The 23,689-nt window shown below is 36.6% G+C and overlaps 1 protein-coding gene across 2 annotated transcripts in view; it reads right to left on the reverse strand.

The window, feature by feature from the left end:
• Positions 1–23,689, reverse strand: part of NUP133 (nucleoporin 133) — a 37,716-nt gene that overhangs the window by 11,299 nt on the left and 2,728 nt on the right. For both annotated transcript variants that reach the window (XM_037391839.1, XM_037391840.1), the window contains exons 2-20: positions 23,322–23,440; positions 22,430–22,533; positions 21,008–21,115; positions 19,129–19,260; positions 16,680–16,850; positions 15,925–16,080; positions 15,762–15,832; positions 15,045–15,192; positions 14,031–14,178; positions 13,154–13,311; positions 11,915–12,006; positions 9,421–9,584; positions 6,434–6,528; positions 6,075–6,299; positions 5,003–5,125; positions 4,474–4,573; positions 3,255–3,497; positions 1,905–2,038; positions 146–304 (exon numbers count right to left, since the gene is read on the reverse strand). In XM_037391839.1, the coding sequence (XP_037247736.1) occupies positions 146–304; positions 1,905–2,038; positions 3,255–3,497; positions 4,474–4,573; positions 5,003–5,125; positions 6,075–6,299; positions 6,434–6,528; positions 9,421–9,584; positions 11,915–12,006; positions 13,154–13,311; positions 14,031–14,178; positions 15,045–15,192; positions 15,762–15,832; positions 15,925–16,080; positions 16,680–16,850; positions 19,129–19,260; positions 21,008–21,115; positions 22,430–22,533; positions 23,322–23,440 (2,650 nt within the window). The remainder of the gene's footprint in view (positions 1–145; positions 305–1,904; positions 2,039–3,254; positions 3,498–4,473; positions 4,574–5,002; positions 5,126–6,074; positions 6,300–6,433; positions 6,529–9,420; positions 9,585–11,914; positions 12,007–13,153; positions 13,312–14,030; positions 14,179–15,044; positions 15,193–15,761; positions 15,833–15,924; positions 16,081–16,679; positions 16,851–19,128; positions 19,261–21,007; positions 21,116–22,429; positions 22,534–23,321; positions 23,441–23,689) is intronic.

The raw sequence follows: 23,689 nt of genomic DNA on the forward strand, positions 1-23,689 counted from the left end.
ATCTGTGTCATCTCTCCCCTAACTCATTTAGATAACTGGTCTTTTGATGATGAAGAGTCATAACTAGATAATTTGCCTACCTGAATATATACTTGACCTTTTTAATATGTGCTATTTCAGCTTGGTTGTATTTAAGAAATCCTACCTTTTGCAGATCCTGACTGTTGATTTCATGTAACCAGCTCAGATGCTCATGAGCTTGCAAGAAACTGGCCAGCTGTCCGTGCTGAGCAATAGGCTGAGATAACAGCTTCCCTCGCTTTCCTTTTTCTAGATACCACCGAAACAGGAAATCTGAGAAATTCTGAAGATAACAGGAATACAAACACATTTTAAAAGTCACATTTAAATATCTTTTTTCTTCTAAGGCAAAATGCTTCATAGAACACAGTTGGTAAGAACATGGTAAGAACCTGCTTAACAAAACAAGAACACACACACACAAAAATACGATGTTGATGAAAAAGAGTCCTGATAGAAACAGCGTTTAAAGAATTTATGAGCTACTCTGCAACAGATGTTGATACACAGGGCACCCTTCAATGGGAGTGAACCTTCAATGGCAGTGAAGGAAGCGCCAGATACAAATTCTTCATGTTAACACATAAGAATGGAAACAGATTATCACATAAATCACAATTCTACTTCAGTTTTTTACCTGTTCCTTTGCCCCTCTCAGAACTCTGTGCTTACTGTTTCCTTTCACATGTAAGTTTACTTCTGCTGCCACTATTTTTGAAACATTCCCTCCTATCTCCAAGTGAACCTACAACTTCTCTCAGTCATCGTTAAAAAGTGGCCTTTTTTTAAAAAAAAAAACCCCACACTATTTTATCCTCAGAAACTTCAATGTGAAATAACTAATCAGGATTTATGTTTGAGAAAGTCTTTTCAGAGTAATTTTAGAACTATGCTAAATCTTAATTACATTAACAATTTAAAAAAATTAAATTTGAAGAGGCCATCAGTCTGATACTCTATCCATTACACTTGATCTATTCAGCTCTACATTTGCCACAGTGACTTCTCTTCAGAAAGTCTTTTTTTCCTTTAAAACAAAGGACTCCAAGAGAAAAGAAATAGAGAATGCATCCCCTTCTTTGGAAGTGTGAGTATTTAAGCCTCAATATTAAAAATGTTCACTATAATTTCTGTCCATTACTGATATTTTTGCTTTTTCTTACTGTAACAACCTTTCTGTACCCTCTTTATAGTGTAGACTGCAGGATTTCTCTTTCTATGGTTCATGTGGAAAGCTAAACAAATTGATCTCACCAACTCTCCAATTAGGAAAATTTTGTCCCAGTCTCCCTCACTTCAAGTAGTCTCTACTGCCTTTTCCTTAAACTTCCCAGTTTTTCAGCGCACCTTGAAGTTTTTACACCAGATCTTAACAAACACTGGAAAAAATGTCCAACAAGTACTCAGCAGGACAATAAAATAAGACTACAGCAACACCCATACATTCCTACTGTTAACTACTTCTCTACTTACATGTTTAACAATGGCACCTTCTCTTTTGGAAATTATGATTATATTTATTATTACATTAGTTTAATAAAACAATAGTACACTGACCACAGCACCTCAGTGAATAAGTCACAAAATGCTGAAAGACCTTAAGAGTGAGACAAAACCCAAAGTTCCATGAAAAGCCGCTGCCCATACAGTTAGCACCCATATTTCTGCTGACTTGCTTTACAGCCTCAGGGTAAAATACTCCACCGAGTTCTGCACAGTGAACATTGACTTCAATTTTCCACATTTCCCCTGTATGTATATGTAAATACAGATACATAAAACCCCAAAACAAAACAAAATCCCAAAGTAATAATAGCTTCCGCAACATCTCAGGTGCAAACTTATTATAAAACACTATCTAAAGGAAATAAAGAAAGAGTTACCTGATCTGCAAACTGGCTCATGTAACGTTGCAATCTGGCCTGGTTGTCTGTTTGCTCACACATCTGCACCAGGATATCAAAGTCACAGTACCTCTCTGCTAAAGCAGCTGCCATCTGATACTGCCCCAGGGAAACTAAGTAACCAAGAAAAAAAAGTTACATCAAACAAGCTCATCTTTGACCGTAAGAAGGTGACCAAGGACGGAGATCAGAAAAAATAAAACGTTTCAAATGTTCGGGTCATGGAGATTACTTATATACAGCAAGAGAGACATTAACCGACTGCGCACACACCCTGTGCACGTACAAGCTCACATACCTACTATCTCTGTCCCCCACTACAAGAGGGAAGAAGAGAAGTTTAGAATACTAAATGGCCTGTAAATATCCTATTTTCACTGAAAGTTAGCATCATCTGCTATTTGTGCTGGAGGGCAGGGGGGAAAATTCAACCCCTGACTTAGTATCTGTACTAAAAGCCACTTAATGACACAAAGTGAAAAAGCAGAAGGCAAATGCTTTTGATATAAAACAAAACATGTAAAGAGAATGGGTTTTTACTAAAAATATATTAAACTCTTTCTTTTTGGTTCAGTTAATCCGTGACAGTTAGAATACTCAATTTTGTTTGTAAGGAAATATGAGCTTTAGATTTAACATAATGATATAAAATGTATTTACAAACTAGCAGAGCCCACAAACGTCAGTAAAACTGAGAATGACAGTTTAAAGAGATTTTTCTTAATGGTTAAGAATGTTAGGAGGCAGTGATCAGATTATTCTATCTATACTAGTTATTTTCAGTCTAAAAAATTTAAATTTTATTAAGTAACTAAAACGTATTTACTCCAAGTTACTTCCACTTAAGGGGACTTTACTGTCAATTACTCATTGAAGACTGGACCACATGTGACATGTTAAACAACAGGTTTGATTATTAAACAGTCCAGATTCAAAAAGTAACTTTTTCCTGATACACACTAAGAAAGCTTTCAGGCATATAAGTTTGTCAACTTGCAACAATATAAACGTTCAGGAATCCATTTATAGACTATTTTCAGCCAAGTAGCACAAGATAAATTCCTGCCAGAAAAATGTAACAAGCAGAAGAAAAACATTGAAGCAGCAATGTGTCTTCTTAGCATGGAAGCAGTCATGGATGCGATTCTCTATCTGTTTTTACTTTGAAAGTATCTCATTAAATCATAAAACCAATCATTTATACTCTGAAGGCAAACATGTAGAACAAATAGAATTCACACACAGATGCCATTTACTCGATCAGATACGTGTAATTTCCTCATCAAATGGAACATCTAGCCCTTGCATTAAGGAAAACAGACTACTTACGGAGAGGAGACAAGAGTTCTGATCTTTTCTGCACATACTCCATTTCCAGACTGCTGTATCGCTCTTGATCAGCAGGACGGTCCACAGATTTCAGCTGAGAAACATAGCCATCTAGAAAACAATCCAGCAGTGCCACCAACTGTTCAGCCACAATGCTGCGGAGGTTGCTGTCCACCTGGGGATACACCATCTTCAGAATGATTCCATGCTGACGTATTACCGTTGCACGAAGGACACTAGACGCTTGGGAAAACAATACAGTGAACATTAAAACAATAATCCTATCGTGACAGGAACCTATGCTGATGTATAACGTTACTACATATAATTAAAAAAATTAGAAGAAAGCAAGTAAATATTTTAATTTTAAAAATCAAAGCAATACTATTAAAAAACAAGCAAACAAAAACCCCGAAACCCAAACACATACTCCCATCCACCTTTACATATTTAATTTGGCCAAAATGTAGTTAACTGAAAGGACCAGAAACAAAACCATCCCCCGAACTACACAGATGTACACAGTCAACTATCAATATCAGCTGTTTTTCAGAAGAAAAGAATCACTTGCACAATCTGTAAGCAAAGTAGAGAATATACAAAAGGAAAAAGGCAACTTATGTTAACCTGATTGAAATACTTGGATGTAGTCATCAAGATGATTTAAGACACCAAAACAGCTTGCATGGGTCCTGCTTTTCAAAAGATTTTTATCTTGGGAGTACGAAACGAGTGTGGCCTTTGTGGCCATAAAGGCCACAAGAAGCTTAAACACCAGCTGGAAAGTGCTTGCTTCTGCAAACGTTTGTTCTGATAGTTTTTCACGTTATTAAATCATCAAAGCAGAACACACTTAAAGAAGCAGAGAATCATCAGTCCTTTTAAAACATTCATAGATCGATCATATTTTATGATTCATTTTAATGTTATGTACCCAATAGGTCTGCTAACCAGAACCAGTGCATACAAAAAAAAATAATCTGCAATGCCAGTTGTAAAGATTTATCATCAATACTGGACAAAATCAGTGTTCATTGATTAATTCCATTTCACTCCCCAAATGAAGCTTTTAGCTTCTCCTATTCCTACTGACAAACCTTGTAGCAGCTTTTAACAGGAATTTTAACATTCAGATGGAAATTCACGTGTTCTGAAACTCATGAAAAGTACTTTTTGTTTAGGACAGATAATTAATAAAGTAGTAATAATAAGTTCTCACCTGTCCATGGAATATATTCAGGTTCTCTTTCTGGAAGCTCTCCTGTTTTATATAAAGAGGCTCTAGACTGACGATACTGACAGGCAGCTTGCAGCACGTCCTATTTAAAGGCAAGGATGTAAGTATTTTAAAGTCCACTTGCATACACACAGACCGTAAAAGATGTTGTCTTTCCTAATTCTGAAATGTTCTTTTAATATCCCCCCTTCTTTCTACACCACTTTCCCTGTTGTATAGAAGAGCATACACTGACTGAGCAAGAAACCTCAGTGGTCAAGAACAGGTTTTTCACAACTGCCAACAATGCAGCAACTTCTCAAACTCTCTTCAGCAGTGGCTCAGGAAGAAAAGGAACATCCCTAATTCTGCACAAGACCACCTCTTCCTTCCTAATGTGTTTGGACATGTGAAAATTGCATTCACTTTTCTTCTCATGTCAGTAACTCAGATCTGCTGCATTCAACATGTTCAGTGCTCTTTGGTATTTACCTTCCCCTCCACAAACATCTTAGTTAATGCAGTTCTCTACCTTAATGATGTTGTTCACATTGACAACTATCTGGGCCCACTCAATTGATTCGATAGGCGTATCTTTCAGGATTTGTTCCTCTTCTTCTAGTAAGCATTCAAAGATGGAATCTATCTGGGACACCTTCAAGATACAAAGAAAAACTGCACTGAACACAAACATATCCACTACCAGCTGATACCTGAAAACCAAGTTATGAGCTGTACAGAAAAACAAATATTAGTAGAAACCCACATCAACAGCCAAAAATATTAAAAGATATCGACTCAAACGGATAATGAAATCACCAGCTTGTATTTCATACAATACTCAGAATACTATTGCTTTCTTTCTGGATGGAAAAAAAAAAAAAAAAAAAAAAAAAAAATCCTCTTTTCTTGAAGGCAACTCCGTAAAGTTTTATTAAGGATATTCCTCCATCTTCTGAAACAATTGGTCAGTAGAATCTTCATTAGAAAAAGTATAGTGGATAACATATTTGCTTTAAAATAGCTGACAATTGTTTATTTTTCTCCATTAGCAACTACTGTCCTCTACAGGAAAAAACTTCCTAAGAATATGTTTTGTGTACAGCTCTTCTCAAAAAGGAAGAAAGAAAGACTGGGTGCTTGACTGGAAAGCGGCACAAACTGAGAACTAGCTTAGATTTACTAATGTTCGAAAAACCAAAAAATTATGAGACTGAATTGATAAAATTCCATCCAGGACAGCTCAAAGCAGTTCCCCTATCTGCAAAGTTTCATACTCTTCAGTTCACCCCTTAAAAGTGCCAATTTAGCACACATCTTCTGATGGGCCAGAGAATTTCACTTGTCTTTTTCATTGCTTATCCATGTTGGTTAGTTGGAAACCGTAACAGCTTTACTTCTGCTACATGAGATTTCTCAGAATTCACGTTCCAGCTGCAGACATAAAGAAATACGTACACTAAAGAGTGGAAAATACTACCATACCACCCCTATTTAAAGGGAAATTCTGTAAAGTCAAATTATTTTCAAAGAATATATTAAAGCATTGCAACTTTTACTATATGTGAGGCTACACAATAATTCAGAAATAACAGGTTTCTTACCTCTCGAAAGAACACATCTGCAGGGGTAAGACTCGGTGGAATATCACACTCCCTTTTGTTTAACGCGATGAGTATAGCAGCATTCACCAGATCAGGCAGCCTGGAGTGGTGATTCTTGAGCACAATAGCTGCTGCTAGTTTCTCTGCGTGCTCACAGAGCAACAATCGAGTTGCCATCGGCACCCCTCGGACTGGAAAACTGCCCAGGCGTTCAAATACACCAACCTTTTACAAAAAAACAAAACAAAAAACAAAACAGAACATCACCACATGCACTGTAAACACTGTTCTAGAAGAATTACTTGAAGGCAATATAATCTACGGTGTATGCTGATACCAAAGGAACAGTAGAATTTTACCTGATGAAGAAACTCAATGAAGAAGGAATGTGCTTTTGTCTTATCCTCTAGCTGATGAAGAAGAATGAGAGATGTGTTGCTGAAACCTGCTGCTTCTAAAAACAGAAATATCTTAGATCAGAGCCCTTGATAACTTTATTTCTGGGTAACCAATTTTTTGCCGCCGAGGTAAACATATTTCTATAAATTTCTGCAGTGTTCCTGCACTGGTACTTTTGTAAAATATATGTACACACATTTATATATTGCTTACCAACTATTTTTAATGTGGGTTTTGAACTCTTCCATATCTGAAGTAAAGCATTTAGAAGAAATCGAGTATCTTTAGTTCAGTACAACTATTCTGAAGTGGTCAATTATTTTGCTGCTAAAATAGCAGCTCACCAGCTTATTCAAGTCGTAGTAAGATTCAGATTCAAATTTTTATCTTCATTGTGGACTAGCTATTGCTAAATCTATTATACTCTAGACCACAGCTACTACAGAATAAGGCGTTAACACACATTCAGACCTAATTGATTCTGCGCTGTCTGCACAAAACTGGTTGCCCAGCATGGCCCTATTTTTCGTCTTTCTCAAACGAGCTTGCATTTGAAAAACCAGCCAACATTTCTGTCCAGGCAACCGGGACCTTAAAGGTGTCAGTAAGGATGGTGGAAGCTTCCTCATGAAGCACACGATTGGGAAAAACCGGCATGGATTCGCCAAGGGCAAATCATGCTTGACAAACTTGACTGCCTTCTGTGACAAAGTAACCTGCTCAGTTGATGTGGGGCAAGCAACGGACATTGTCTACCTGGATTTCTCCAAGGCTTTTGATATGGTTTCTCACAGCCTCCTCCTAGAGAAACTGATGCTTTGTGATCTAAAAAGTGGCCCGAGTGGGGAGCTGGCCGACAGGCTGCACTCAGAGGGTGGTGGCAAATAGCTTCTTTTCAAACTGGCAACCTGACAGAAGTGGGGTCCCCCAGGGATCAGTATTGGGCCCAACACTTCAATATCTTCATAAGTGATCTGGATGATGGGATCAAGTGTGCCCTGATGAAGTTTGCCAATAATGCCAAACTGAGTGGGGAAGTGGATGCTTCGGAAGGGAGAGCTACCCTGCAGGAAGACCTGGATGGCCTGGAAGAACAGGCTAATAAAAACCTCATGAAGTTCAACAAGGACAAGGGTAAGGTCTTGCACCTGGGAAAACATAATCCAGGAGCGCAGCACAGCCTGGGATCCACCTGTCTGGGGAGCAGCTCTGTGGGCAGGGACCTGGGGGTCCTGGTGGACAGCAAGCTCAATATGAGCAAGCAGTGCGCTGCTGCGGCAAAGCAAGCCGTCAGGACGCTGGGCTGCAGCACCAAGGGCATCACCAGCAGAGAGAAAGAAGCCATTATCCCACTCTACTCGGCACTCGTCAGCCACACCTGGAATACTGTGTTCAGTTTTGGTCCCCGCTATACAAAACAGATGTGGACAGGCTGCACCGAGTCCAGAGAAGAGCCACAAAGATGGCCAAAGGCCTGGGAAGCCTGCCGTGAGAGGAAAGGCTGACAGAACGGGGTTCGTTCAGCCTTGAGAAAAGGCGGCTCAGGGGAGCCCTTATCCCCGTGTTCCAGTATTTAAAGGGTGGCTACAAAGAAGATGGAGACCCCCTTTTCACAAGGAGTCCCATGGAAAAGACGAGAGGTAATGGGTACAAGTCTTCCTGGGGAGATTCCAATTGGACACAAGAGGAAAACTTTTCACAATGAGAGCAATCAGCCTTTGGAATGAATCTCCCCAGGGAAGCGGTGGATTCCCCAACATTGGACACTTCTAAGATCTGGCTGGACGGGGTGCTGGGCCATCTTGTCTAGACCGTGCTTTTGCCAAGAAAGGTTGGACCAGGTGATCCTTGAGGTCCCTTCCAACCTGGTATTCTATGATTTCATGAGTATTCTCAAAAGTATTTCACCTCAGCAGAGTTCTCCAGAGCCCAAGTTATCTTCCTATTCCAGAATTTTTGTATATTCTGTGCACTTTAAACCAAAAGACTACCAAGACACAAAAACTCAGAACTATCACTATGAGCAAAATTAGCAAGACTATTTCCAAGAAGCTATCAATTTTCACTTCTTGCTTTCGCCAAGAACAAATGCAGATAAGCTGCTGAATTAAAAATAAAGTTGATTCAGAAAATACTAAGGATCTGAATTTTCACTTCTTGCTTTAGCCAAGAACAAATGCAGATAAGCTGCCAAATTAAAAATAAAGTTGATTCAGAAAATACTAAGGATCTGATGCCTGACAGTTTCTAACTGTCTGCCACGCAGAAACAGCAGCAGAAAGCATCATCCAACTATTTATTACATGAACTTTCAAATTAAGTCTCTGCTCAGTAACTAGCAACTGCTGCCTAGAGGTCCTGGATACAGTTTCAAATTAACACTGCTCGTAAGAGACAGGGAAGCATGGACAAAAGTTTCTTGCTGAAAACATGTCTGCTTTAATCCTTTACATACAAGTACTCCAAAATAAATGTCTCTAGTCCTTTTTTAGGCAGACATAAATAACAATGCCCCACCAGGATCCAAGTCTACCAAGAAGCTGTGCAGCTGCTGACAAAGAGCTAAGCATGAGCAAATAAATTCTTTCTCTTAACATATCTATTTGTGGAAAATAATTGAGAACTATCCAAGGAATCATGGAAACACCAAAGTGACACCATCTGTTCCTTGCACAATGTACCCTTCTCAGAAGTATGTTTTCCTTGCTGTTAGTGTTCACTATATGAAGTCAAGAATAACTGCAGTAGACTGCAAGTTTATCTGGTAGTCTCGTAAGATGCTCCTTTTAGCCTTTCTCAAAATGTATCTAGTGGTGGTGAAGGACGGGGACACCTATGCCTTCCTTGCAAGCTTAAATTATAATTTTATCTAGAGTAATACAGACAGTTTTTCACAAAAAAAAACCCAAAACAAAACAAAACTTTACAAACAACACGTTATGTTTACCTTCAGGTACAGATTCAGCCCATCTTGGATCAGAGGCAGGGTAATCATCCATTAAGTCCACACTGATCTGAGTCACTGCCCTATCCAGTTCAGCATCAGGATCCAGATCTGCATTACTTGGGAAGAGCTCAACTATCATGCTTTGTGCATTGACTATATCTTTCCTGTATAAAAGAAACACAAAGTTTACGAAATAAAAACAATAGATAGGATTATAGGAAGAAGAACCACTCAATTATTAGGATTTTCTGATATGCTTTTTGTGAAGTGCTTCAGATTATAAACATCAAGCATTGTTTGGACTCTCTTTAAACTAATTATGGATAAAAGGTATCCCAATTCATTTAAAGCAAGAAGACTGCACAATTTATAAAACAAAAAAAAGCACAAGCCAGGAAGTGTTTCAAGTCACTATTTATTTTATTACCCCTATCATCATTATTATTATTATTCAAAAGAAAAGATCCATCATATAGAACTAAGTCTGGATGCCTCTGCCAAGTCACCAAATTTCTATTGCTTGCTTTAAAATCCTCTCAAGAAATGTAATCGCTCCCATAAATGGTAACAAAGTGAAAATTTTCAGGAAAATGCTTCAGCAAATATAATGTATTATTCTTATTTGCTATAACTTCAAAGAATCCTGTTCTATTCAGGTCAGTAAGTAAATGAGCAAGAAGCATCCAAATACTCAAAGCTCCAAGGTATGAAGTTATACTAAAGAATTCTATTTAAGAAGCATGCAATATTCACAAAAAGCACTGATTTGACTTTGTGACTAAAAAGTTACAGTATTCTGACTGAGAATGGATACTGTGATTCCAATATATTATCTGATTTTGGAAATGCTTGTATTTTTCATGAAGCTTTCAGTCTGAATATTTACATGACCAAGATGTCTTGAAATAAAAACCAACAGTGCACCCAGAAATTGCACAAAGGTTTACTAATGCAAAGAATACTTTTAAAAACTGGAATATACTGAATCTCGTATTAAACAAGAAAGTCTTCATCTTTACTACTCTGCAGGACATGTGTTTCTAAGGGATTTATATAGGACTTTCTTACCTCCTTCAACCCATTAGTCACTACATCAAAAAGGGTCCACTCTATCTTTCCCCAGAACACCCCATCCCCTGTACAGATCACCAGGTCTGTAAAGCTGACTGTGCTCACTGCACAGCCGGTGGACTTTGGATTTCCACTGGCTACGCAACCTTCCATTATTTGCTCTGCATCAACTGCTTGTCCATCTGGACAGGCCATTGCTGCATCTGTTCTGTGGAAGACTGTTCCAGTCATTTTAGCATACCATTTCCTGGAAAAAATCTGAATCAATACTAAACACACCAAATTATTAGTTTCTTCTAGTTTCATAAATATAACCCAACTTTTAATGAAAATAACATTAAGCTTCCATACTTTTTCACATTTTTTCCTTACTACCTCCTACTTTCATCTGACCCTGTTTCCAACCCCCTTGTCCACATCCTCTGTGATACCAACTTCCATACGTTATTTGCGCTGTCAGACCTTAGCTATTCCAGTCACCTCGGGAGTACAGCCATCTTCAGCAGCAGTTCTGTTTACTGACCTGTCCGCTTCTGAATACATACAGATTTTCTTTCTAAATCCTGTGCATGTTTACAGATCTTCTCTTGATATCCTTTACTGTATGTGCCTAATACCCTTTACAATCTTCTGTCTCACACGCAGCTCTATGTCAAAAGCACTCCTGCTTCCTGCTACCTTAAATCTGTTCTTTCCAAGCTTTAACTCTTTAAGGAGATTAGTCCTAAGAGGGTTTGTGGCTTGATTTTTTAATAAATATACATCAAAAACAATCCCCTCTAAATATAATTAATGTAGGCTTAGATTATCTCCTCTTCCTCCTTTGTTTACATCATCCATCTCAACATCAAACCTTCCAGAGGCATTGCACGCCTCCTAAAGTCAAGTTACTTGAATCAGGAGTTTGATGAACAATGTATTTTTCCACTCCCATTCCCCCATATCAGTCAATCTAAAAAAGAAAGCATCCTTCCACAAAATCTGCCACGCTAGTTATCTTCATGGCCGCATAAACAGTAATTAAACATATTTGAAAGTATTACTGAAAACAGCTATGCAAATAAAAATGAGGAAAAGAATGCTTCTTAACAACAAAACACTACTTACTAAAGAATAAAGACAAAATAACAAAGTTCAAATTTGTTCCACTGGCAGTAATGTAACCATATTTACAGAATTTAAACAGAATTTACACAGAATAAGCAAAGAGTCATTGAGATTATAGAAGTCCACTCCTTTCTAGCACTTCTTCACTAGCCCAAGACATATCTAATGCTTTCCTAATATTTGCATATGTCATTAAAATAGCTTTAATTAAAACAGCACAAGAGTATCTTTACCAAGACAACCTCTTCCTCAAATATCAGTGTGCCTTCAAGAAGGGCAAACAAACAAATCCTCAAAAATAAAGTGCAATTTCTACCTGCAGAACTGCAGAAAAGCAGCTTTCAGTAATTTAGTCTTATCTTCTTGAGCTATAATTTCCAGCTTGCTGGTTGCGTCAAACACAGGACTCTGAAAATGCGAAGTAAAAAGTTCAGCTGACAAATACCAGCTTTCATTATGAAATGAGAACCATTTTCCTAAGTAGCAAGAACATAGATTTAAAACAAAAATACCACCTGGAAGCTGTTGTGTTTATTAAGTCAAACATAAGCCCATAAGATTCATTACAGTGAAAGTCTCACAGTCGTTTGACCCCAAGCATTTTAATAAAACTGACACAATCTGCAAAGGAACTTATGCCAACTTATTTCACTAAAGTTTTTATGATAATTATTTTAACATTCAAACCCGACATTTTTGACAGAATTTAAAAGGTATTCGTGAGGACTACCACAAAAACAATCAGAGTGCAGACAAATCTAACTAGATAGTAGTTTAATGAGAAAAATACAGTTCCACCTGAGTATCACCAGAAAGGTCTTCCACTAGAATGCCAGTTAATAATAACTGATTTTAAAGGTGATTTAATTGGAATAAGGATTGAAACTCACTATTACCCCATTGAAATATTGTCTAATTTATATTGTAACAACTTTTCTATTCTTTCCTTCTACTCCAGGGACATCTTAGCAATAAATTCCACATACTTTTTAAACAAAATATGTTTGGTGTAAGTAAGAGCTTAATAAACGCACACCGTACAAAGTATTAACAAAAATACTTTCACATACTTCTAATGAGATTATATTAAAATATATAATAGGGCAGAAACAATATTCAGCCACTATATAGCCCTTCTCAGCCTAGCCTCCAAGCTTTTCACAGCTGATTAAAAAGTGTCTCATATACATAGGAACAGACACAAAAGACTGAAAAAACCATCCTGATCAAAAACAAAGTCTGGGTGTCTGCAGTAGTGTTACATCAGGCCTAGTGATACATAGTAATACACCTATGTGGAAAAAAAAAATTCATAGAAATCTCAACTTCAAAAAAAAGAAAACCAAAAAAGTTACTCAAACTAGCAGATGCTGCAAGATTTTTTAGATTTTGAAACCTGCCTTCATTACAAGTCTTTGAGTCGCTATTTAAAAAAATAAACAACCACTTTTAAAATTCAAACAAGCCAGGATTTCCACAGTGAAAATTCAAAACTGCCAGAAAAACATTTTACTTCTACTGTCAGTTTTCAACCAGTAAAGCAAACAACGATTACCTCACTTCTTGGTCCAGCAACAGAAGAGGACAGGGAATCTTCAAGGTCTTCAGGAAGCACAGAAATGTTTTCCCTGGACAAGATGGTGATAAGTCCACTTTTTTTGGCAAAGAAGATGGGAAGGCTAGTACAGGAACCTGCTCCTAAAATGCTGTCTCCTAAGATGAGGAGAAAAAAGCAAAAAGCACATAAATGCCACTTTAAGAACAAACGTGAACAGTTTTGGACAATTATTAAATTGTCATGAACCTATGAACAGTAACTGACAACTGCACCTGACTTACAGAAACTGTGGATACTATTTTACTATTTGCTACTCAAGATGCAGATTTCCAGTTTAAAAAGAAAAGAAAAGAAAAAAATGGGGGTGTGTGTGGAATCAAGGTTCCAGTGGTTCAAATTCTACCTAATGACCAATGTGCGCATCCTCCTTGAGAACACCTCTGAAGGTCAAGGATGACATACTTGAGAGATATCTGACACAGGCACCTAGTATGAATTTTAGGCTGAGCCTCAACACAAAGTTAACTTCAAGAAAAAAGAAAAGTCCACAGTGAATGCTGGAGTGGGGGGAAAAAAAAAAAAAAAAAAAAAAAAAAAAAAAAGGCAACATCTCCTTCAAAACACCACCCCCATGCTTTCATACATCAAGAGCAGGGATCTACTCCATCTTCATTTGAAACATTGTAGAGTAAGTAAAAATACTGGACGTCACATCAGTGGTTTCTCTATACATTCATGAGAAACTCCCAATTTGAAAGACTTAAAGAGAAAAAGGAGCGTAAATACGATTATCTCTGAGAACTCTAAATACTGTAAAAACATTCAATTAGAAGTATCAACAAAATGTGATTTATTTTTATTTCCTGCCTGTTACCTTGTATGCCAAATACGATTTTCTCCTGTGGTAAAGAAATTCTTCCAGTTCCAGTGGAACAAGCAAATACTTCATCTTCCTTATAAAGGTAAGCAGCATGGCTAAAGTAATCTGGGACTACCAGACAGCACAACACCTCCTCTTCTGACTGAAAGCGTTACACATGAACATTATCACATATATAATCAAAACTTGAAACAAACATTTCAAAGGCTGATTTGAGTTGCTTGAATTTGTTTTAATTTTTAACAAGAAAACATGGATATAACTTCATAAGCATTTTTAATTTGCCCTGAAACTTAAGATCCTGGGTTTTTTTTCTTCCATATATATTAAATTCTTTCTAATTTCACATGGAGAGGTAAGTAAACAGATCGATTATTCTACAGTTTTCACACTCTCCTTCCATCTTAAGATTCAATTTTAAGATACTATTACAGGCAGCAGGGAAAGAGAGAAGAGTCAAAGAAGTTTACCAAAGAAAGTTAATGCCCAAATTTCTGCTTCCAGAAGAGATAGCACGAACAAGGTACACCAAGGACAACCAATGTGTCCTCCCCTCCCAGCGAGCCAGTTGTCCAGCAAGGACCAAAATACACGTCTTATAATTCCTTGTCCTGCTACAAGAGTCTCAACAGAGTCTGATATCTGTTCTAAATGGGTTGCATAAGTTAAGAGTTACACCATAGAATTACACTGTAGAAACTTTCACAGACAGGACAAAAACTAAAAGGTATCAGTAATAATTAGATATTTAGAGTTCTATTCATGAGTCTTTTTTACCTTACACTTTAAAACGTAAAGCATGATCTTTACATACAGTTACTATTAAAAGATGTTAGTATGCACTTTCTTCAGAATACTACGAACACATATTCCAAGAACAACCTTAAGACAGAGAACCTGATTTTCCTTTAGACAAGAATCTGACAGCTGATTTGTGTCCAGAATATTCAGGATTATTCTGAAACATGGTGCTTCCTTCACTCTGTTTCAGACCCTTCATTTGCATACCTGAAAAGACGGATTATACTGTGTGACTTCCACAACAACGTCATCAGACATGTGGTAGCCTTTATCTTCTACTGTTATCAGGGTATAGTAGACAAGACATGGACGATCTCCAGGATGCCATGCTGCAGCAAGTATCACCAGTCCATCACTATCAGATATTTGAGATTATTGAGATACGATTATTACATATTTTACTTGCTCAAAATCTACCACTCACAAAAACACATACCTAAGTACAATCACAAATAAATATTTTCCAATATTAGTTATTTTTGTTTGTTTTTTTTAAAGAAAGGCTATACTATTTCTTCTTTCAAGCTGTTTTATTAACAGTATTCGTACTGCAGTACAAAACTGAACCCAGACAGTTGTGATTTTATATAAATTGAATACAGAGATACTGAATTCTCTGCATTTACTGGAGCAAGTTACAATTGCTTACTTGCTGTCTTTGTAATATAAAGACAAATAACCAAACCTGATAAAATGACACTAAAAAAGTGAAAGGAATTATTCTTAAAGAATTTGTAATGCTACAGATAATGATAGCATGAAGAATAGGATAACCCAGTTGTCTAATACAACATGCTTATTTTATCAACAGTGGCACTCAAGTAAAATTAAATTACTATTACTTACATAAAGTATTTGCAAGAAAACAGAACACATTTACCTCATTGACGTTAAGTCTTACCAGATTCAAGTGTACTTCCTTACCAATTCTGCTGCAAATCCATGTATTGTATATTTACTCCTCCTTTAATATCTTCATAGTTACTCTCAGAACCCTGAAACAGAATACAACTGACTTATAACTGTATACAAATAGGCCATTAAACAAACAAACACACAAAGCCTTTCCAGGCGAGCTCGCTCTTACCCAAATCGCATCTGTAATATGTTCTTTCAGGATCCTGTTGATATCCCAGCTGAGAATATAACGTTCTGATGAATCATCAACCTCCCATTTGTTTAGATTTGAACTTGTTAGCATGTAAAAGCTTGATCTTTCTTTATCCCAAAGAACACTAGAAATCTGCATTAAAAAAAAAAAAAGTAGAAAGGTTAAAGCACAGCCTTAATATTTGAATACAACAATCTACAACACACTCAGTCCACAAAAAAATCATTCCCTTGGGCAACCTACACAAGTTACATTACAAGAAGAGAGTTTTATAATAATTTCCAAGAGAAGTCTCACTTTATAGATATAACATCTACAATAAATGATTCTCATACTTTCTTCCAGTTTCTGTGGAGTTCAATGACAAAGCTCAAGCCAATCCCCAACCCTGGACAACCCTAATTTAGGAAAGTAAAAGTAGAGGTTACTGTTAGTTTCTTCAAGCAGTAATGAGGCCATCACTAGAATGAGGCAGGACTTTGAATCACTGCATATTTTCCTTTTATTTGGATCTAAAGAGCAAGTCAGCATTCTCCTTTACAAAGCATACAGATTTATTTGGTTTCTTTCTCTCACATTTCAAAGAAATATAAGTAACATAAATGAGTTGAGTCTTGCCTTTTTTTGTCATTATATATCAGCACAGTCTTTTCTTTTTCCTTAAACACTGAAGCTAGAAATAACAGAAAGAAACTAAAGCAGATTACTATATGAATATTTTTCAAGCTTACCACAGCATCATTTCCAGGAGACAATATACCCAGAAGAGAAGAAACCTTTCTACCAATTCCAGAAAACATGCCCTGACCCTGTGGCAGGGCATGCTGATGAATCTTGCCAGAACTATCTGGTATCAATCGAACTAGCTGGCCTCTGGAAGATGATAAAATGAAGCTTCCTCCCTAACAAAAAGAAAAAGCAGCTATGTTAAAAAAATAAAAATCACATCGCTGAAGCAAGTCTATTGTCAGATAAAATTCTTTATGTCATTTCATAGAAGTAAATGTTAAACCAGAACAAGACACAAGGCAGCCATAGTACCTGAGCACTAGCAAAAATAAAAAAGAAAGCATTTATCACATAAAAGGATTGCTCATAAACAAATTTTCCACATTATTATCTATGCTTGAATCAGTGCAGCATACAGCTATCAGTATACTTTTTCTAATTTAAAACCATATTTTTGAAAAATATGAAAATATATTGTATCAATTTCTACAGGCACTACTACATTTAACATTCTTATGTTGAATTAAAAATTAAGTAACATTCAGCTTCCATGTGTGCATTTAAAACTTGATGTGCTATTAAACACACTAACTCATTTTTCCTTCAAGTAGCACCCTATCCTACAGGACACTAATCTAAACAAACTGCATAATAAATCTTCCATCCAGTTACGTCAAAAAAAAAGTCAAAATCTGACTGGTACTTAGCACTGACAGACTCATTTTCTTGGCATTGCATGACATTTTTATCCATGAAACTCCGTTTCAGTTTAACAAGAGAACTAACATATGATGTAATGCTTGGAATCTGATGAAAAACAACATTACATTTGCACTAGGAAAATGTGAAGAGTCTTGTGCATTATGTACAATGTGCACTCTGTTGTAGGTGCTTATATACCTCTTTTAGGAAGCAGAGACTGAAAGTGCATCTTTTGCCTGTCCTAACAGCTGCATCCACATCAGCACTTCAATTAGCATCAGGAGTCTAAGTGACCTTTTTTGAGTCCCCGCATACTACATGCTGGATCATATCGCAGAGCACTCTCAGTGTACCAGCTGTACACCCTTTGAAAGAAACTAAATTGAAAGATAGGCTCTGACCGTAGCAGATGTTCATGTCATGCAGCTAGGCTGAACTAGTTTAAAATAACAACCCTCACTCCAAAATAACCTGTGTAGATCGTGGTAATCTTTTTACTTTACAGATTCTCAACTATTGCCTTTCACTACTTGCTAACTTAGAAACAGCCTTCATTCCCCTACCACCAAGGCATAAAACGAAAAAGGTGCCTTCAATTCAAAACCGACCAAAGTTTGTATGTTACAGGGAACGAACAAAGCCTGTAGATGTACAACAATTTTCCAGAAAATTAATGTTAAGGGCCTGGAGGTTGCTGAACGAATGAACTGTTTACCTGTACAAGCAGTGTTCACAGAACAACATTAAAAAGAAAATTTAAAAAATCTTGGCATAAATTTTCATCATCATACCATACAAAAATTATGTTAAAGGTGAGATCTGCCCAGTGACAGGATGACTCATTAAGTACAGTTGTCATATACATAATAACACAGCTTTAGAACACTAATAAGAGGATGCTGCTCAAAAAAAAAAAAGTTCCTCTATCTCTAAATTCACATGGACACCAGTGTTTCAACTACAGGTGTGATAAGACCTTGCTTCCCTCATCTCGATGTCTGAAACTTGCGCACAATTCAGTTCTAGGAGGGCAGATACATATTAGTGTTTCTTAACACTCTTGAGAAATCCATCATTAAGATTGCTGTCTTCTGATGAGTTTTACAAATGTTCGTGACATGCTGATGTCCTAAAATAGTATTTATAATACAGGACATGAACAGTAGATGTTGAAGAAGTCATGAGAAAAGATGTAATTTAATTTATAATAACTGGTTTTGAAGATAACACATACCGTAACACATTAGATTTTTGGATATATTCCATTTTGAGAGTTTTCCCCCTATAGGCACATCAACAGCAGAAAATGGAATTTCTAAGAATAATTCATAATATACTTGTTCATTACCCTCACGCAGAAGTTTCTCCAATTCAGTCGCTAGTGAGCTATACCACAAGACATTGAGTGTGTGGTTTGCAGATTCAGATGAAGTAGTTCTCTGTGATAGCAGGTTTTCTACTACTGGAAGTAATCACAGTAGTAATACTGACATGCCTGAAGTACCAAACCGGTCCTGTTAACCTTGTGGTTGAATTCTACATGCTTCCCCGACTTTAATGTTACTATTTATGGCTATTTTGTTGATCATCACAGTCATCAATAATCTCTGAAATTACTCCCCAAGAATGTTTGGCAGTTTGCTTTGCAATATTTATTGGAGATTTAGGACTGATAGTGTGGAGCATTCTTTTTTATTTTTAAATTAGGAATTAAAGCAGTATTTTAATATAAATCATACTGTACTGTACCTTTACTGATGTTAGGAAACTGCACAGAGAGCCTCCAAAGTCTGTAAAAGTCTCCACATAGGAACCTTCATGTGCAAGATTGGGCCAGTAGCGCACAGTTCCTTCACTGGTAGCAACCATTATTGCCAGAGACTTGAAATGAGAAAAAAATTAACAGATGAGAAAATAATTAACAGAGCATGAAACATCATAATAATTAGACTGCAGCTTTAACTGAAATGTGTTGTTTTACGTACCAAGATTGTGCATGACAAATGCACAAATAAATAGTAAATAAATATGGATGCACACTGACAAATCTGGAACTGAATTGCAAAATTATTCTGTAGCATAACACAGTATGTGCAGGGAATATTATACTCTCTTATTTTGCTAACCATAGTATTTTCTACTGGATCTTGATTCCGATAATTCAGGGTCTGCTATTGAAATGAAACAAAACTTACAGTGGAAACACAGAGAAAAGCCTGTAGAGAACTCCAGATCCCGAGTTATAAGCTACTATGGAAGACTTAAAATGTAGACTATAATTAAACAAAAACTGCTCTAGTGTCATTAAGTATCAAGTCACACAGTGGTTCTTCTCTTCACAGAGACATAAGCCCACAGTGTGCTGGCATTAAGGGCTTCTGACTCGGGAAACCACCCAAATACCAAATCCAAAGCATGTAGCAAGAGACTGTGTTCGAGTAGAGATTCAGACAGAAAGCATTATACCCAATATACTGGTTGTTGAAAAAAAGTATCAGAATAATAGAACTGTATCTGAAAATTATTATTGAGCTCCTTAGAGTTTTCTGATTTTTGACTAGACAGACCTTCACAAAGGAAAGCAGTTGGCTAATGAACATTGTAACAATTTAAATGCCCCCCCAGAATCTGTTGTCCTTTGGGATTCCTGCCCACTATTTAATAATTTTCATTTTAGTGAAATATTTTCTATGACTAATATTTCTATATCACTCTATAAAATCATAGTACACATATGTAACTCACAAGCTGAAGAACGATGAAATTAAATAATTAACAATCATGGTTTAGGTGTATTACTTCCTCTTAAACTTCTTTGTGTATGATTGTCATAAAGCATTTAAAGTTTTATGAGCCAATCACAAGATATTAAGATTGCTTTCCATCATCTGGAAGCGTAACAACAAGTCAAAAGAAAAGATCCTATTACATATTCTGTGCTGCTTCTTCCTTCCAAAGACAATTTCTTATCCAGTTTTGTTAGAGCACCACATACATTAACTGAAAACTACACCCAAGCTGAAAATAAGAACCCTTTTTCTCACGAATGACAGTAACAGACACATTAACACACTTTCAAAAAACTTAACTGATCTTCAACCCTCATCCTCTAGCACAGTATGTTACAAGAAGGCACTTAGGAAAGTAATCAGTCAAGACAGATTAAATCACCTGTCCTCCCAGTGCCAGCTTCCTCATAAAGACCAGCCAAGGGAGGGTGCTGGTGTTTGCTTCTCATCCCTGTGCGCTCAAAATTAAATTACTGCTGAGCAACTTTTTCAGCCAGAATGCATTTAAATTGCACTTGCTTAGACTGAATATTTGATTGCCCTAGTGTTTGCTGACACAGTACTTCTTAATTTACTGTATGCTTGTTTGGTTATGAAAACATGCCAAATAATTCATATGAAAACTATTATTTAATCTGATTCTATAACATGTAAACAGTGTAATCTGAAAAGACAGCAGAATTTTTTTTATTTCAAACATACTTATTGCGAACTATCAGTCCTGACCTTTTGAATACATAGTACACCACCAAATGCAGTTTTCAAAGAAGTACTTGATAAAATAGGATGTATTCAGTTACTCAAAGTATTTTAAACACTAAAATTTAAATGTTTATCACCTGCAGAGAAGATGCTTCACCCGAAGAACTGAGACAAGATATAGCTGCTAAATTAGAACTCCACTGGAAGTCACTGGGTGGCAGCTGTAGTTCCTTGCACAGAGATAACTGTAAGAAAGAATGAGATGCCATAATAAATATAAGACTGGAAGAACATACTCCTCTGTGACAAAGTCTATAGACTTTCTGACTCTGCTAAAAATTAATTTTCAACTAGTCCAGACACTGTGTAAGAGAACCAAAAGAATGTCAACAAGACATTTTCAGCAAAGTTGTTACAACCAGCAAACAGCTAAAAAACACCTACTTGTTAATTTTCAAACATCACTGTTATTTCTGAGTGTTTCTCACAACATTGCAATCTTGAATTATTTCTTTCAGAGGTGCAATTATCTGACCATTCCTTAATTCAATATACTAACAAGGCAGCAAAATAAAACTAATCTTTAAGTGTTTGAGAAAGCTCACTATGTACTAAAGAGAGGGGACACGCTCCCTCCCTCCCTCCCTCCTCCACGTGCCACCAAAGTTAAACAATCAGAAAAATGACAATCTCTTGAAAAATCTCTGCGAGTACTAGAACACATATACCTGACACTCCACTGTTAAGTGCAGAATCTGTATAATTAACATATATTGCACTGAAGATACTGATTTTGTAACTACAGGTTTCCTCCAACCATACTTGCTATTCACTGAAATGATGCTGAAAGAAATGCTGCCCAGAGCTAAAAAAAAAAATAAAATATTGACATAAGAAACCTAGATGAAATATATTCAGCATAGCTGAAACTAACCCTTTTTTTCTGACAAGTTGAAAATCAGTCCCAGAATAATCTAAACCAATCTGTAACAAAACAACTAGTTTTTAACTATCAAAATAAGCTTTATGAAGACTAACTAACATAACAAACACACCTGTTAAAATGCTGTGGAAAAATTACTTTGGCAGGGAATTAGAAAAAACTGGGACCTAATAGAAGCACAGTATTAGAGGAAGCTTTTTAGGGTAAAATACAGTTATCATTTTCAGGATGGCTGTTGACATGCGCGAAATCTACTTTACCATGGCTCCTTAAACGATGCCCCCTACCATCTTAGCATACGCTGACAGAAGTAATGGAGGATGGAGCCAAGAAACTGAAGCCAGGCTGTGTTGTACTCCCTGCAGTAATGGGAACTTGATGGTGCCACACAGCTGATAAAATGAGATGTCCACTGCCGAGCCAACAATTGTGGCAAAATTGCTTTCCTCAGATGAGATGATCTCATTGTAATACTAATGCACACCTCCATCTCAAAGCTACCCACCCCCAAGGTACTACCACACCTCACTGGGCATGTGATAACAACCAGTAACAAAAATAGATGCGGCTAGAGTCACTCAAGCTCCACCTTTCTGCATCTTGAGCTTTCAGTTACCTTAGCTACTGGAGACTGACCAATCTTCCAAATAATCAGCCTCTCTTTATGGACTAGCCAGGCCCATCCACTGTCATCCACTTGAACGCTTAGCTGGTCATCAGCTACATAAAAAGTAATTTTTTTAAAGCATTCAGATTTTTAAACACTGCAGAATAATCTTACATAAACTTTCATTCTCATAATTTTCTACTAAATTAAATTTCATGTTAGAATTTCCATGTATTTGAGCAAGATACCAAATTACTAGTTTACAAATTCATTTGATAAACGCTCAACTTTTGAGAGAGAAAAGCAAGACAATCCTAGAAGCTATTTCCATCAATTTACAGCAGATTACAATAGCTTCATAAATTGCTCAGCAATTTTTAAGATTATTTTTAAGATACACATTTTTTTGTTTCGTTTATATCTACTATAAAAAGAAAAGTTATGCACAGGGAAAAATTGCTTAGGACACCTATTTCTTGAACTTAGGAAAAGGTTTGTATCGCTGGCACTTTTAGAAATTACCACAAACGGGGATTAAAAATAAAGTAAAAAATAAAAGAGAGCATCCACTCTAGGACACAACAGAATCAAAACAAATGAAAAAGGTGAGGGAGGACCAATAAGGAAGTTACTAAAAAAATATTATTGGCTTTCTTTATAACCTTGGATTTTACAATATATTGGTTAGGCCAGCACCTGAAGGATATTTACATGCATCCATACCCACACAGGTGTTACTACAATTATAGCTACATAGTTAACCAAGCTGGACTAAAACCAAGGTACATATATTTCAGCTTCCACTGTAAAAGGCAGTATTCAAATGGCATCAACAATGTGTTAACACTTCTCTCACCTTTCAATCATCATCAGAAAAATAACAGATAAAATCAATTCTTACCATCAGCCTTCTTCAGGGCTTCCATAACCTTAACAGGCAGAGAGGATCCAAACCCCTTAACATCATAGTTAATAGTCTCACTTGCTGACGGATGCTGGATAACTCTGGTAGGAGTTGCACTTAAACAAGACAAAAAGTTATAGTTCAGTTTTTTATTGTTTCCTCATCAGTTTCAACAGACATTTACTTCATCAGTATCTGTTTAGAAATAGATGTGATGAAACACTTTATGCAAAATACACATGCTCCCTCTTGGAGTACCATCTAAAGCAGTAATTTGGTGGCCTGCTTGCAAGCTGTTAGCTGTCATCAAATTCCTCTATTTTTTTTAAGAACTGATTTTGAATATGCATTCCTTCACCAGCAAG

This window comes from Falco rusticolus, chromosome 6 (assembly GCF_015220075.1).
Source record: "Falco rusticolus isolate bFalRus1 chromosome 6, bFalRus1.pri, whole genome shotgun sequence".
Taxonomy (NCBI): domain Eukaryota; kingdom Metazoa; phylum Chordata; class Aves; order Falconiformes; family Falconidae; genus Falco; species Falco rusticolus.